We start from the raw sequence: 18,283 nt of genomic DNA, 5'->3' as shown, positions 1-18,283 counted from the left end.
TAACACTCAAAATTGTAAAGTTATTTTATTGTAAAAAATATAAATATTATTTATTTCATCTGTATTTTTTATATTTTTAGTCTCTTATGGGATAAAAATGTAATTTATAATACTCCTTATAAATTATTATCAATATAATGTTAAAAAAATATACAAATTATTTAATTTCTCATCTAACTATAGGTTATTTAACTCTTTTTTCAATTTAAGTCGTATAACGCCTGGTATTGGTATTGGTTTACCAATGTACTATTCCCAAGAGAGTATTTAGCAGAGTAAATTTGTAGTTTTACTTGGAAAGTTATAAGAAAGTTAAAATTTGGTGATTTTATTCATTTCGACGTGTCCTTTGTCGCTCACGCAGAAATAATGAAAAAGTAGCTCTGAGAAGATATTATCAAATAGTTTTTTGAGAATAACTTCTTAGATTCATGTTAAAAAAAATCGTGTAATGAAATAAACTAAAGAAAATAATCTATAATTCATACATATATACTCTATTACAATCATAACAGGACAAAAGCCAAATAAAAACATTGACAGCAATTTGGCGCGATATAATTGGTTGAGCTTGATAAATCTATGATGGTCACTATGAATTTTTGAAAAAATGGCGTTTTGAATGTCGACGAAACTTATCAGAATTTCGGAAGTTAAATTAAAGTAGAAATAAGTGCAATAGTGTTGTATTATAATTAAAAATATATTAATCATAAACTCTTAATAGTGCACGATATCGGTGAATTATTAGCAAATCGCATGAAATACATAAATCTAAGGTTTGTTTATATTTTCCTACTTCCATTGGACTAGACTATATTTTCTATTACTAAAGTGTTGTTTCAGCATGCAAATACAGCAAACCAACATATAACAACAATTTATCATATGATAATGAAAACCATTTTCAGTTAAATGTTTTACTACGCATCGTAAACCGCCTTCCTATTTTTAAACTCCTATTATTGGTAGTTTTTTATATTTGACTCTGCCAGTCAAAGTCCCATCAAAATCGGTCCAGCTGTGCCCGTCAAAAGCAGGCAGACAGACAAAATTGAAAAAAAAGTTAATTTGATATATGTACCGTGTCTTTTATATATAAACAAGACTAGTAAATTTATCAAAAATATATTCCTTTTGATCTTCCACAATTAGTGGAGGGGCGGAATATCTCTATCCATTTACTCCACTCGTTTATTATTCAGGTAAGAAATGAGGAGAATAAGCTTCTTTTGTGCCAGTTTCAGTTTCATGTTGCTTGCTTGGATTACACGGGACATATAATAGTGTACAAGTGCGTGTAGTATATTTTGGTTATTTTTACAGTATTATGTCATATGGCATGCTACTTTGTGGTAATGCCGCAGATATTGAATCTGTTTTTATTTTACAAAAGAGAGCAATCCGGTCTATTTATAATTTTGGAACTAGAGACTCTCTTCGGGATGTTTTTAACAAAGTAGGAATATTCACTGTTGCGTCACAATATATTTACAACAATACTATGAATATTCGCCGTAACATTGATCACTTTGATGAAATCAGTGATAATCATTGTATGTGCACAAGAAGTAAAGATAAGCTTATAACGCGAAGTTTCCGACTAAACAAAGTCAATAAATCCTTCTTGGGGCAAGGTATCCAGGTTACTACACTAAAATTTCGCAGACAATTTTAACTTTGCCGTTTCATAAATTCATTTGTTAAAAAAATAAATTGGTAAAAAAGGTATAATATTCAATACAAGATTATACAGATGATAAAAAAGCGTGGAGTTAATACTTGTTGACTTCCAGGCAGGATATATTACATATATAGATATATTATTGTATTTAAGTAACATGACTGTATTTTTAAATGTTGAAAAAGAGTAATTACTTGTACCGGTTCTTCTCGGTAGAATCTACATTCCGAACTGGTGGTAGCTTTACTTAATATAGTTTGTTAAATGACGATTCAAAAGTGCTTGTAAAAGCCTACTTGAATAAAGTATATTTTGATTTTAGATGCACTCTTAATCTCATAATCCAATAGGAGTCAGCAATTCATACACGACCTGAAAAAGTTCAGGCACACGATCAACGACTTTTCGAGGCATGAGAGTGCAGACACTTCCAACTTCCAGTCTCCGGACAGTTACTGAAACTTTTATTTTCCTTACCTTTTCATTTTATTTAAAAACAATCAAACAAAAATAACTGTTTCAGTTTTCTAAACCGTCAACTATAATTATTCTATTTTAAGTTAAAAAATTGTAAAAATCTATATTCTGTTTAGATAAGTCATCGAATATGATAATTTAAGTAATAATATTGAATATTAAAGTTTATTAATATAATATATATGATTAATAGATCATTAATTTTTCTGGTTTATAAACATTTGCAATCAATATATTTTTTTTAAATATTAAACGAATATATGTAAAAATAATAGCAACATTTTTAAGTCATACTATTTTTCGGCATGGCAATAACTGAATAATTCAAAATGGCAGAAAAGTGTAGAGAGAATATCGTATCTATTCTATCTTTACGCGACAATAAAATAGTTAGTGACGTGGTGTAACGGAATTGTAGTGAATTTGCAAACAAAATCTTTCTTTCTATATGATTTAAGGACAAGAACGAGTTGCTAAAAAGTCGTGATTTGATAGGTAAGTTTATTTTAAAAGCCGCCCACTACGACAATCTGCTCACTTTTATCTAAATATTTATGTATTGACTAAGTATTAAGGAAGACAATACCTTTTGATAACTATACAAGTTCACAATAAATGAATAAGCATGCTATATTCCAAACCAAATTCTGAAACGCCGGATTTTAATAGACATCAAGGCACTGCGTATTGGCAGTAAGTTATAATTATCGATTTGACTAATTCATAGTTAATTTAAGTAATTGTAATAATAAAACACAAAGGTAGTTTTCAAAGTTTCGTTTCAAATTCAAATTTTATAATAACATTTTTAAAAAGGCTGTTTTTTTTTAACGTAATTGAATTCTAGATATTGTTGTTAATACATTAATATCGCTCAATTGTCCACTTTTTAATCATTAAACGATAATTTTTAGTACATTACGAAATAAAATGTCTAAGATTCGTATTTGTACACATTTTAATAATCTTTAGTATATTTAAATCATAATATTTAATATATATTCATCAGAATGTTTTCATATTTAGGGGATAATGAAATTTCAACATATTTTGACTAATTTTCAACTAATTTTCTACTACCCTAAAGTTTACTAATTATTTGAAGAGTAGTTACTCATTAATTTTGTATATTGTAAGGTCATGTCTATAAAGCGCACACTTGCCTTATGATTTCTAACTATTGTTTTAAAAATTGTGCTATTACCTGTTGTTCATTATGAGTTATTAATTTGTGACAGATATGGTAAAGCTGACCGTTAATCACATAAATATGATAAGAAGTATCTGACTTGTGACTTTTTCAATTGAATATTGAATTAAAGAGAGTAAACAAAAATAATAAATACTATTTTTAATGTACACATGCTGCCAATGCCTCGTTTTATGAAATGTGAAGGCGAGAGACTGAAAATTTCTTGTTTGTTTTATGATTAATTTTAAATGCATTAGAATGTTTTAATGCTGTTAAGTAACTTACAATGTTTTCTCATTAGCAAACTACTGATGTTTAATATCATTTCATTGCCAAATATAAATTTATATAACAATAAATCTTAAATATTCAATGTAATGTTGCTGAAATACAGTTATCCATTAACCGTTGATGTTTAACATATAAATAGGCTTGATGAATGAAAATTGATGTATTAAATTTAAAACTTCTAAAGAGTATCAAAGATAAACAGACTATAAATAAATATAGTGTTAAATTAGAAGAACTTTATTTTATTTTTATAATTTGTATATTAAATAATGCACTAAATTTTATAATAATTAAAATTAATTTAAATAATATTTCTCTATATTTGTGATAGATTCACCAATACAAGTCATGTTTTCTAAAAAATGATACTATATTAACATAATGCTTTAATTTAACATTGCAACGGTATTCAAGATAATTATAAATAAATATTTTAGTAATATTTTTTTACATAGAAATAAAAATATAATTGGTGTTATTTTTTATTTAAATAAGTTTAGTTCAGTAAATTAATTAATTTCGAAATAATGTAATTAAATAATTGGAAGATTAAATAATAACATTTATATATTTATTTTGTTTGTAGCACAGAAATTAGCAATAAAACCAATGATGTAGATTTTCATGTAACATATTAATTATAATAACATAACAATTTAACATTATACATGTGAAACTTGTTGTATTAAAAGTAACATTTTGGCAGAATATCCTTTTATCCTAATTATAAAAAAATACATATAAAATATTTAATTTATAAATTTTACCGACTATTCATAAATTTCAACTCTTACAAAATCTGGTATGAATAGATAGTTCTTTCATAAAAAGGGAACTGATCACAAGTCTGGATAAGGGAAGCAGTGATAGGTGCATAAAAAATATGAATATCGGGAAATTATTCTATTACAAAGTGGCTATCAGAACACTTCGTTTCGACTAGGGTACCGTAAAAAAGCCTGTGTTGCGCGGGCGCCGTTCATCGCAAACATTGCAGTTGAGCTGTGACTCACGGTTGCCCAAAATAACTTGCAAATGGGCGCCGCCTACCGGCCGGGGCGGGCGGATTGATCAGGCTCAGTGGCAGCCGAGCCGCTAGAGAAGCGGTCGACGTGAAACGTGTGAGCCCCGTACTGACACGGGTGGTGGCGGCGCCGGCGCGGGATGCGCCGCCATGCCGGTACGACATCGCGAACTCGGCGACGAGCTCGCACCCCCGGAGCCCAAACGCTGCAGGCATTGCGACGGTACGATTATTTATGTTGGTTTGAGGATAGGACTACTCAACTACCATTTATTTAATTTATCTGTACTTTAATATGAGAAAGGTTTGATTTTTTCGAATGATAATACTATATATATATAAAACAATTTTTAATAACTATAATGAACTAACGATAGGTTTTGTCATGAAAATCTCTTCATTCATTAATGAAAACTCCCGTGTCTCTTAATTGTTTTCACGCCGCGTTGAGCCACGTGCCCTGTTGTTTACATCGGATACCTGTTCGACTATACGTCGGATATTAATTTACATAATATTATTGAATCTTTAATAACACTCAATTGAGTCATGGTGTCGGCTTAATTCTGTATAAAAGTTACATTTTGCCTTAATATATAACATTTTAAATAAATTCTCAATTTAGTTGGTTTTTATTCTAAGATACTACAAATACATTTACAAAAGCCGTAAATAAAAAAAAACACGAGGTTAATAAATGCATAGCTTACTCATATTTATTAATATCACTACTTAATTGCCTAGTTTATTCAGTTCCAGTAAGTGTGTTATATTGCTTGCTGCTTATTATGAGATCTTGAGTTTATAATGATCATTTCAGTTAACAATTTTTTTAGATTTAAAAATGATAGGCGAAATAATGGAGGTAACCGACCAAAAACTTCTCGCAATCTAATTAATGAATTCTTTAAAACGGTTAATAATCAAAATTCATATTTATATTTTTATATGCAGTTGCAAGTTAATAAGTTGATTTATAAATAAAAATCACGTATAAGATTCACATCTAGAACGTTCATACTTGTTAAATGCTTAAATGCCTCATCTTCAGCTGATACTAATTATATGATACTAAATAAAAATAATAAAATGCTAAAGTAATACGAATAAAAATGACAAGATAATTATCAATAAAAAACTTAATATTCGTAGAGTCTCGGAAGTTTAACGTCTTGCTAGCAAACTAATTAATTAGCGAACCTAAATTTCATTTTAATCATTAAATAGTTACAATGTTACTGCGCTTTCTTAAACTACATTTAATTACATTACGGTAGTATTTTAACGGGAACGCGATGCAAAGCGTGAAAAGTACTATAAAATGCTAATACGACGTGCGTTAAATTCGGCTAACGGCTTAGTTAAAGAAAATTATCTTTAGAGCTCCCCTTACTCGGTAGGTGATATGTGTCACGGGGCATTGGGAATGAAAAGTGCGTATTATAAATAGGTAGGACTCTCCAGATCCAGCCGCCTTATGTAACGGAAGACTCGTAAACAAATGCAACTCGAATGCCGCGCAATCCGCGCATACACATTCTATACTTCACGTAACTTGTCTCTTGCATAATTAGGGCGAACTGCTGAATGCCCTGCCCGTGTGCATTTCATGACGCAGAAATGAATTCAATATGGTATATAATTATTATAATATTGACATGGAATTGTACGAGAGTGTCACTTTTTATTAAGGAATTAGTAATGTTATACATAAGATTTACAATTGAAATGAAAGTACAAAAAAAAACCTACTATATATTTTATTGTTTATAATTTTAATTACAAGTCTAGTAAGTAAGATTATCCGGCTTTTTATTAATAAAAATTTTAAAATAAATGGTCGTAAGTAAACAGTTTATAATAACTAGCAACCAAATCACTATGTGACCGCCGATAACTCATTACAACATTATATTAACAATAGCGGGGTACCTTTACAACTATACTAAAATTAACAAAAAAAATAAATATTCTATTTTCTTTTTTAAATATTTTCTTAATAATGTATATTATCTTGTAGAACGCACTACACCATTTTGTCTCTTTGGTACTTTACCGTCCTCTACTTCACTCTGACGGACTCTGGCTGTAAGCTACCGGTCTTTTTTGAAGAATAAGTAAATTGAATCTTGAAAGTTATTTTAAAATCCAGTCATGTGCGGGTTTGTTTATTGAATTGTATGTGTATTTTTTATACTTGCTAAAATTGTAATACTTCGAAAGCGTATTAATTTTTTAGTTGTTAATATATTTACATACTACCGACCCGTTACGGCTTGGCATGGTGTACCGTACAAAACTAGGGAATATTGTAGTTTTTTACCAGTGAGAAAATAATTTAGAATTATCAGTATTTCCGTGGACTGTCCTCGAACTAATTTTGCCTTTTTATAATATAAGAGTATATGCAAGACAATTTATATATAAACACTTCATCGTTAAATAGCTTAAGTTACAGTTAGACTGCAATTTATCTCTCTCGTGTCTACAACTGAAACACCGATGACAAGATCTGAAAACGTTACCTGCATTGTTATTGGATTAGTCACGTTATTTATATACGTTTAAAAGCACGCCACTAGAACGGTTATACCTGGCATCCATTAGATACGTAGCGCTGTGCAACGCCATGTCGTTCATAGCTCATCTCTCTTAACAAATTACATCTCGTCTTCATATCGCTTTTAACATACAAGACCAAATATAATAGATAATATAAAGCGCTTATGGCGCTACATATCGCTAACCGTCACCTTTATCCAACTCAGGTGTTAATTATTATGACTGCGTTCAGAAATGTTGTAGCAGGTGTCGGGCGTCCTCCGACGCTCGACGATGCCAATGCCATGCACTGTTGTTACTGATTACAATGACCTGATCACCCCGTATCGCGACGCTTCAATGCTAGATTATCATTTTATTGGTCTATATTTGTATTGAAATCGTCTTGCATATTAAAATAGATTACGATTTGATTTTTTAAGTGTAGTTATAGTTTTGTGATTGCAAATGTTATCATTGAAGGAATATAGCTATTAACTAACAAGATTCGTTTTTACAAGTAATATTGTAAAGAAACGTATTTAAACTAAGTAATTATTACTATTGCCATTATATATTAAACAAAATTAATTCTATGAATGTACATACACTAAACTTTTCTGTGCGTAAACCGTTGATCTAAATATTTGTTTTGCGTTCTTCGAAGCTTTTGTTTAACTTTACAAGAAACTTTATAGCCCCTTGTCCTGACATTGATCTATGCTTCAAAACAAAAAAATAGTTTATCATGGTTTTTTTTTTCAAACAAATAACTCACAAAAGTTGCTATTCGAGTTAACGTATTTCTTTATTGACAACATGTTTTGTCAGATCGTAAATAGGCCGTGACTACAGACATTTTCTCGCTTTTGATGACGGCCCTAGTATAAAAGTCGTGAATTTCCATCCAAGAAAATGAATCTATTTATGCAGCTCGCGTTGGCGTATGGGTTGTAGGTAATTCTGTCGCACATAAGAACGGAATGTTTGTTTTGAGGAATCGCAAACAAACGCATTATTATTCGCAGAAATTAAGCAGTGTTTCATTATGTAGTTAGAATGCCGATAATGAAAAACAATCGCTTACCATCCTTTCCTGCAGCTCTCAACTCAACGTGCTTGGTTTTTATAATACATTAAATATTTATTATATTTCAAATCCAGTCATTCCGATAGATCTACATTATTTTCGAATTCATTCAACTAGTTTAATATTATTCATGAAATATTTAAAATTTTTCTTTATTTTTGGGTTTATGAGTAGGTATTGTATTTAATTGGTTATATTTGACTAAAACCTGTAAATGTTTTAATTTTCACAAAAACATATTTTTCAGACAATATATTTCCAGTAATTATATAAGATTACATGTACAGCGGTTCTGTTTGGGTTGTATTAATATACTACGGCTACTGTATTCATTAAATGATTATTGTTATTGTTTATATTGTGATTGTCCCGCGTTACAGGACAGCGTTCAACAGTTTATGGGTGGCAGTTAAATATACCCGTCTCGGTTTGTTACAAATAGAATTTTGGCACTGGGTGTCTGTGGTTGTGTAATTCATATGTAAACCACTTGTATAATTTAAACTATGTTTTTCGTGTAAGTTCAAATTCTTTCGCTATGATAAATAAAGAAAAAAATAAGTTTCGAAATGTAGACGTTTTATGTATTTTCTGTTACAATTAATTAAACGCTCCTATACATACACTGCACACCTGTTGTACCCCTTGTTTACTAATTATAATTAAATACTCGAATTAATATAAATGTCACGTCACTATTTAATTACACGTAATCCATTATTTATTTATTTTGCGGCATGCTCTAAAGACTAACTAATGGTATTCAATAAAAACTACGTAATTCTTTTTTTCCTAGTCTCAGCGATAAATGATTTTATATTTTTTTACAAATAACCTTAGTTTTTTTTTAATTTTGTGTACGTAGGCGGACTGGCAAATGGGCCACGAGATGGTAGGTGGTTACCACTGCTCATAGCTGTTGCTACTCTAAGAAACATTATTAATTCCTCATATCACCAATGCGCCACCAAATGTAGGAGCTAAGATGTCTTGTACCTGTAGTTACAGTGGTTCGCTCAGCCAATTAGAATACAAAAATACTAAATATTACTATTTGGACGTAGAATATATGATAAGTGTGTACCTATCTAGACGGGCTTGCACGAATATTGCCTGCTTGTGTCTTATGAAACGGTATTACATCAAAAAAACAAACTGTTAAGTAAAAAATAAAATGAATAAGTAATCTATATAACCAAATTGTAAATTATAACTATAAAAAACTAGTTGTTTTTTAACGCTATCGACATGGGAGCGTAATTAGTCGTTCTCATTCTAAATCCACCTTGACCTCGTTGTGTTGCTTTACGATGTACTATCCATTTTTATTCTTTTCTTTCTAAACACAACTCGTAAAACGGCAGGTGGAAGTTTCGTCGGAACATTATAAATCTTCATACTAAAAATATGTACGACACTGATTAAAACAACATAATACTTTTAGCTTAGAAAAATACATCCAAAACAGACTGTTATTTAAAAGAGTGTTTCAAATACTATTGCTATAATGATGAACTTAATTTTACAAACAATTGCTTCAGGAGCAAATGTGAATTATGAATTCACATATATCGATTGATCGAAGGTGATTAAGAATAACTAGAGACGTCTTATGCGTTTTACTAAATGGTTAATATATGATATATATGTAATTAAAAATATAAGAAACTAATCTTTGGTGTTATATCTCTATTTGTACATAACAATGGTAGTCCGTCCCTCTGTCTGTTTACTGCCAAATTCATTACCGATTGAGACACAACTTATGGTACTAATATGTTGGCTACCGAGCCACTAACGTATATTATGATTAACGGTGGGGTGTCGTCGAACGCGATTAACTCAAGGTGTGACCACGTAAACCGTATTACCGTTATCGTCGACAGCATCTTGGACCTGTGTCAACTGCCCGCTGACTAACACTTTCGTTTTCGACTCATTCCTTATCTCTTTTAATACTGTAATAACGTTGAACCTTTTATGTTATTTTTCATTTTTTAATACTGCCAATGTTTTGAGTATAACTATGTACTGTTAACATAACCACTCCTCGAAGCCCAAACACGCTTAGAAGCTAAGATATTTGGCAATCGTATGAACTAGTCCAATAAGAGATTGGAATGCTTGGAGAGCATGTCCATATAACTCCATACATTTAATTTATCGTGGCATCGAAATAAATCGAGCTCTTAACACACTACACGATATACAGAATAATCTGCTCGTCATTCTCCAACTATTTAATCTTTTGGTAATAATTATCTGAGCTTATCATCTACGTTAATCTTAAGGTTTAAGCATTTTTTATTGTTTACAAGACTAAATTTTTTTGTGTACATTCACTAATTTTGTAATGAGACATTTTAGCCTATATTGCTATTTAGATTTTAATTTTATTGTTTTAATTTTTGTATTAATCGAGACAGGTTGTTGTTAGTTGTCATTGTTTCTTTTTTATTGTCAATTCATCAAATGTTGTCAACCATAACATTTCAGTTACATAATAATAAACAACTGATAACTTCAAGTTATTTTTTTACTCATTAGTATCTATTCATGATTCACTGTTAAGTATGCCATTGCATACTTAAAAGTGAATTATGAATATAGATTACACGATATTTTTGCCCAAAGCAAAGATTAATAGTAGTAGTGTCTCAAAATTTAACGATACTTGAAATTCTGGATGTGAATACTAAAACCATTAAGTTTTTTCACGACTTAACATTTTATGTCAGATCAACTAATTAAATGCATTCCATCCAACCCTGTATTGTATTTAATTATACCATTTTAGAATCTTGAGTAGGTACGCCAACTTTTAAAATAACCTGCCATTGTAGCGTAGGCGTAGGCACAGCGTGTAATTTTTAGTATATTTTTTTCGAAATAAAGGGGTGTTTTACAAAGAATACGCTATAAACGTAAAAAAAAGTTCAAAAACACATATGTGACAAGAAAACAACGCTGCGGGTGTGTGTTTGGCTGGTTTATGGTATTATAGATTGTATGTTTAAAAGATTTAACCGTCACATTGGACACCTGTTCTTGCTGAAACATACACATTTTTAAAATATGCAAGATTAAACAACTACAATATACATAATTAATACCGTTTAAAGCCGAAAAATATAGCCAAAAATATTTTCATGGCTTACGCGAATAATGTCTTGTCACAGCATTTATATTTCTGAATACGCTGCAAATACTTTCGGAGGATGATGATCAATAAAGTATTCTTATTCTTTTTCCACCTACTCATACGTGTAATATTTGTGAATGAATAATATACGCAATGTTAAAATTAATTTAATAATCTTAATATTCGCTAGCTAACGTCAGTTCACTGATCAATAGTAATCTCCATTTTGGCAAACGCAGTGCATGGTCACAAGCACAACTCGCAGTGATAATAATTAATTAACAACACATATTGTACAGGTTAATAAACGTATGATGTTTGATGCCAATTATCTATAATTCATTCTTCAATTGATTAGCTTTAACGAAATTACACGTGTGACCTTATTTATAGCGAGATTCTTTCTCGTAGGCGAAGGAAAAGCTGTTTTTTTTATGGATTTTTGTTTCTTTTTTTTTTCATTAATCCGATAAAAAATATCAATAAATATTTACGTCATTATATGGGAACAATTCAGTAATTTCCTTGAGACGCGATGCCAAATATTGGCCACATATATTTTATTTTCTGAAAAGGCGTGGCTATGTTACAGTTCTTTCGTACGTATAAAGTTCTTGAAACAACTGAAGAAATTGAAATATGCTTTCCTAATTATAAGTAAGGACACATTTTTACTGCCACGTGATTCCGGGAGGGTTGCGTATAGCCATCTCATCTCATTTTTAAACTCTGTGTAATAATAAAACCGATGAAACAATCCGCACATCTACGTAAGTTACGTTTAATATATTTAAATTTAACAAATAAACAGGTGTGAGAAGTCTACCCAATTTAGATACGATAATTTCATATTTGTGACTCAGTTAAGTAGTACGAATGCTTTTGCGTAATAATAAATATATAATATATTGAATTTAGAAAACGATCGTGAGCATCATCGCATGTGCATTATTTACAATTCGAAAATAGGTCGACGGCAAATATTTGTCTGTTTCTTTAAAATTCACTAATAAAAGACGTATTATAAAGTAGTAGCTAATTTCGGGAGACTTTTAATTTTGCACCGTGCACAGTGCATACGTGTACGTGTCTGCCGGAAATTCTGAGTTTGTTTAGGTTGCAGATTTATTTTTGTATTTTTGGTGTCGTCTCAGAACATCTTCCACTTTAACCGTTCCGCGACGTCGACGGCCGGGGGCGTTTGGCTCTTGATGACGTGAATTTCGCAATCTCTTGCATTATACGTATAGTATTGCATTGGCCGACGGAGATATGATTTTTATTGCTTTGTATATCCGATAATTTTCATTAATTAAGGTTCATACGTTACAATGCGTGTTAAATGTGTTTACCATGTTTTCTTTCCACGCATAAATTTCATATTTCTTCAAACTACTAAGAAACCCAAATCTTGATATCTATTAAATGTATGAATATTTTTTTTATTTTAACATATACACATTAAAATATAATTTTTACGGCACAGTTTAAAGAAACAGATTGTCTTTACAAGTAAGATGCAACAGTTACTAATAATTCTATTCTTAACACAGCGGGATATTATTTAAAGATTACAAACAACGGGTAAATAAATGTTGTAGACGCATATTGTATCTTAAAGTGTACGAAACTATGAAAGCGTGTAAAAATACTAGTGGTCTAAAATAACTGTTACTTTATGCACCTGTCACTTGAGCACGTCCAAGATAAACAATTTCACGCCTCCATTCAATTTTGTTACTACTTTTGCAATTGCAAGCGATTAAATGTTCTTATCTCGGATTTTGATTAAAAAGACGCGTCATGGAATTACCAAGAAATATTGTGATGCAGCTTTAAAAAATGAATTTGTATTATAATAGTAAGTAGTGGTTGTTTTATAATGAAGCGTAAGACTTGTTTCTCCATAGATGTTTTACGTTTACGCTTTTTACATATTTCATGTGGCAGGTTAAATCGAGTGAAATAATGATTTCTTTGATAAACGCACTGCTCCGCTCCCGACTTTGTTCGCGAGTAATTTAGGTGCGCGAGTAAATGAGGTATACAATACATTAGTTATCACCGGGTCTATTATAATACGCCGATAATAGCTAAACGATAAACGCCTCACTACCAAATACTAAATGATAATCAATCAACAGTCGGTGTAAAGTTCGTTCTTGTCTTGTGAGAAAAAATATAAATCTAATTGGTTACTTGTATAAAATAACGACTACAAAAACAAGGCACTTATTTAATAATAAAAATGTAGGTTATATTAATGACCAATAAAAACTTATTTTGTGTACTTATAAGATGATAAATCCCACCGTAACAGACAGGGTAGGAGGAAAAAGTAACGCTAATAACGTACAGCGATGTTCAAATACAATAAGTTTTAATTTAAATAATTATTAAACATCCATTTGTATGGAAAGCGATGAAAACGATGATGACCATACGAGAAGTCGTCTACGAACCTCAACATAGTTGCAAGTTGGCGGCCAGACGTTACCGTTCAAAATGCCAACTTGGGTCACGTAATGCACATTAGTTAGGCCTGAATTCACGTTCCTTGGTACACAGCCAGAATGACCGATCCTTTTAGCTTGTCGATACGACGGTGAGCATAGCGAGACTTGCACGAAATAATGTCAGTAGAGAGATTAACGAACCTGATTCGCCTGACCTATAAAATAAATGAAAATTAATTAAATAAAGCATTAGCGTTAGCATTACATTTGAATTTATATTATTTGATTTATGATGCGTTTTTAAATTAGTATCTATTATAAGATTAGACTTTTTTACAAGAAAAATATTTTTTAGGACGGATATTTTAATAAATTTTCATAAATGTATTAAAAATAATGATGGACATCATACAATATTATTGAGAATCATTAATGTGTGTTGATTTATTGTGCTGTTGTAAATCTCTTTGTAAAAGTCTAAGTAACCTTGTGGAACCCATGCGTGCTGAGGGTTAGTTTACGACGCAGTGCGCGTGGGCCGGCCGTATCGCCGTCGCTGGCGTAGTGTATTTGACATGCCTGTCAAACTTGTTTACCCACCGTTTGTCTATTCGTGTGCAATTACTATTTAGTGATGTATTATTGTATAATGCGAGCCGAGTATTTCTGTTAAGTTTGCTCCATTGTACACAAGAAAAGTTATATTGTATTAACTGCCCGACAAGAATAATCTGTATTCAAGTTTGTAGTAGTATTACAGACACTATTGTATGAACTGAAAAAAAAAACAAATGCATTGTAGTCAAATTATTTATACTACTATAATATGCGTATGAGTTAACGTGTGACTTGGAAACCTTGGGATACTCCTAATTCCTGTAAGTTACCTTATCAACTGAGGGTAAATAAAATTTACAACTTATAACTGATACAAATAAAGTGTAGTTATAAGTATTTTTACTTAATTTTTATAAATATTAGTTATAAACGAAGAGGCGTTTATAATTAATATATATAAGAAGTTATTCACATTATATTAAATGGGTCCATGAGTAAATAAAAAAATACAATTAATGTTTAAGTATTAATATTGTATACTTTTGTGAATGTTAAACAATACTACCTTATCATAATTATATTTGTATAATCTCCTATAGTAATGTTTGCTTCAGTTTAGATCAATCTTTGTTTACATCGTATAGACGTATGTATGTATAATATGTTTGTATGTACAATGTTATGTTAGCCATAATTCTCAAAGTATGTACTTACGTTCCAGTTTAAACTTTAGCTCTTGTTGCAGCGGTACTAATTGTATATTCTATACTTTCAGGTAATTAACCTTCACCTACCTCTTTACCGATTGGCTAAATGCTTGGCAACAACAGATCGGTGAGTTCAGAGACAAACATTAGATAATTAGGGTTGCAGTGATAATCGTGGGCTTGGACATAAACATGTTGTCAATGATGCAACTATTTGTTTCGTCTGTATGTTAAGATGTCGCTTTGTGTACTTTCAAATATTCATTATCTTAATGTCCAAATGGATTAATTACAGAATACATTACAAGAAAGAATAAGACTTTCATGTCTGCTATGTGTTCGTTCGTTTGTCAGATTGACATATTGTATTCAATTGTGCATGCAGTTACTTTCTTTAAATATAAGCTTTTTTATATACAGTTTTCAAAGGTGGAAGTTATCTGTGGTATGTTATTAGTTCATCTTAGCATCAATTTACTTTTTTATTTCTGCTACTGCCTACTAGCTTGAGATATAAATTCACAGTTATTGAATGTTAACTTATTATTTCAGGAATTGAGTAACCGGAATTTTCGTTCTTTTTTAAATTAAATATTTTAAACAATTTATGAGTGTCTAATTTTTACAGCAGCTAATATTACATTACAAATGTAAGTAAGATAATAATGTATGCGTTCAAAAACATTTTTGAAACTTTTTTTTTGTTATTACTGTGATTATGTTAATACAATTCAATTATGAACTATATCTGAGGTAGTTTATTTAAGTTAAATTAAAATGAATGAAAATCTACGTATCTCTTTAATAAAGATGTACAATAATTGTATAACATGATATCAAATTGTACACGTGAGATGATTTTAATATTCGTTGCTATGTTAGTTCTGTGCAATTCGGCATACGCCTACAGTTGAAAAATTACAGTCGTCAAGCGTGAAATTTTCTATCTTTTATGAGCTCCACGAGTATTATGAACTGTTATAATGTTTGTGGCTTTAGTATCGGTGTCGAGGTAATTACTCCGTTTTATATTCGTTTAATGTTCACTTTTTACATATTGTTTTCACCATCGTTCGTTTAGTTTAGCTTGTAATATACATACAATAACCAAGTTTATCGTTAATTAATGATATTCATTGAATATTAATATTGTAACTTCATTCTGATATTAAGAAATATCACGTGACCTGTAAAACGTGTGGTATATAGCATATTTTAATAGTTTCTTGTTTTTCGCGTCTCAGAAATAGACACGTCCACCACTTTGCTAAATAATAAGAAAAAGCTCGGGATTGGCCGTGTACGAAATGACCATCCTCATCAATCAGCTGCTTGGAATGAGTCCAAGATTTTTTCCACGTTTAGGTTTCGTAGTTTAGTTCAATAATTCTACTAGCGCTTGTCTTCCTCGCATAACTTTGTCGAATATATATTTTTTACGTATACCGTATTGTTATATTTATCTTTATGAACTATAAAAAAAAAAACCTATTTACGAGGAGGAGCTATAAAGATCCATGCTCTTTAAAATTGGTAAAACATATCGTTTAGTAAATACGACAAATATAACGAATTCTGCATTACTACTATTAATTGTAATACTTGTTTATCGTCGTTGGTATTCGTATAATCAAGTAAATGTTAAAAAGAGAAAAGTATCGTTTGTTTCTATGGGTTAATTCGCGCATAAATTACAACGAATTAATGCAGAACTTTCACAACTTACTTATAATTTTAGATTGATAACTGCACTAATAAAGTCGAAAACAAACAATTTATACGAACAGATATGCTGAAACTTTGTACAAATTAATTGTATCCGAAAGTAGGCGACAGGAAAATCTGTGACAGTGTTTAATTAATATATATATCTGGTTTGGAATGTTGCGATGTCACAATAAGTGATTTTAAGTTTATATTTGTAACATATTATTTATCTTGAGAAACAAACGATGAAGTCATTTTCCACATAGATATGTTTCTAGATAAGTTTGATTAGTAATATCACAGATATTAAAAGTTTTTTAAAAAAGAACTCAAGCGTAAGAAAATATCCGTAGGGCGTGTATTTGAGTTGCGTGATAAATGGTTTAAAATGGGCGGAGTGATAGCTTGGCGCGGGATTACTATTATTGATTCAATTATTTGTTTATAACTAATATGCTTGAAAAGTATAACTATAATTGAGCGAATACGAAGTTGCTCGCTTGTCTTCTATTTCGGGATTGTAAATACATAGATGTTTTTATGTTTCTTCTTTGCTTCTCGTTTACTTTGTCAAACGATACATCCGATGTTCATGGAAATGACACAAATGTAAAATTATTGGTAAATTTCCAATTTGCAAATATCATATCGTATTTATTTCTAAATGAACAGAGTACTGATAGTAATGACCATGTTTTGGATGTTGCCCGGTTATTTTCGACGCTGTTGACCGACGCTAATAGTATTTCTGTATTATCGATGTCACGAAAAGTTTTTAGGCATTCGAATGAAGCGTTCACGACACCTTTACGCAATTCCTGTCTCAAGCTTTCACGCTTGCCAAGGTGCTACGTCATCACAATCCTTCGGCTGAGCGAAAGTATTCCACCAGTCGTTTGAAATTTAGACTAATTTTCTACGAAAATTAAATACACGTCAAGAAAACACCTCAGATGACAGGTATACTGACCCAATTTATCACAAACTCATTTTATGCCACGTGTACTAGTTCTACAAAGAGGAACTTTATTATTTGTAAAATATATTTTTAGGATTTCGTTAATATATTTGAAAAACTGTTATAGAAACAAACTAAAGGAAGATGTTTAATTACCTACGCCTAATATAAACTATAAATAAATTTTATTTAAAAAATAAAATCATAAGAGTCTAATTTGATTGTTAGATTATGACTGGTCACATCTCATAGGCGCTTTCTTCCTCGTCGGTGAGGGCGGCCGTTGAACTTTTGCTCCTTATTTAGATAGAAGTGGAGACGACGACCGACAGACGTTTCTGTACCCAATCCGCAAAATTCGTTTGACCGCTTCCGCAATCTGTGCCGAATCTATCCCCTAACTTCACCTCATTTTGGTTACCAGTACATTATTGTCTGTCAAGTAACTCTAAATGT

General features: G+C 30.8%; 1 protein-coding gene across 4 annotated transcripts in view; it reads left to right on the top strand.

Annotated features, from left to right (window-relative positions):
* The first annotated feature begins 2,501 nt into the window (after positions 1 to 2,501).
* The window catches only part of LOC125069101 (actin cytoskeleton-regulatory complex protein PAN1), a 33,690-nt gene continuing 17,908 nt past the window's right edge, over positions 2,502 to 18,283 (top strand). For 2 of the 4 annotated variants that reach the window (XM_047678465.1, XM_047678464.1), the window contains exon 1: positions 2,502 to 2,656. Coding sequence is in view for 2 of the 4 variants with exons in the window: in XM_047678462.1 (XP_047534418.1) it covers positions 4,819 to 4,891 (73 nt within the window). In the remaining 2 variants the exon portion in view is untranslated. Of the gene's footprint in view, positions 2,657 to 4,723; positions 4,892 to 15,230; positions 15,290 to 18,283 lie in introns of those variants that run through there. The other 2 variants (XM_047678463.1, XM_047678462.1) reach the window with 2 other exon arrangements.

This window comes from Vanessa atalanta, chromosome 15 (assembly GCF_905147765.1).
Source record: "Vanessa atalanta chromosome 15, ilVanAtal1.2, whole genome shotgun sequence".
Classification (NCBI taxonomy): domain Eukaryota; kingdom Metazoa; phylum Arthropoda; class Insecta; order Lepidoptera; family Nymphalidae; genus Vanessa; species Vanessa atalanta.
This window is presented reverse-complemented; position numbering and strand designations above follow the sequence as displayed.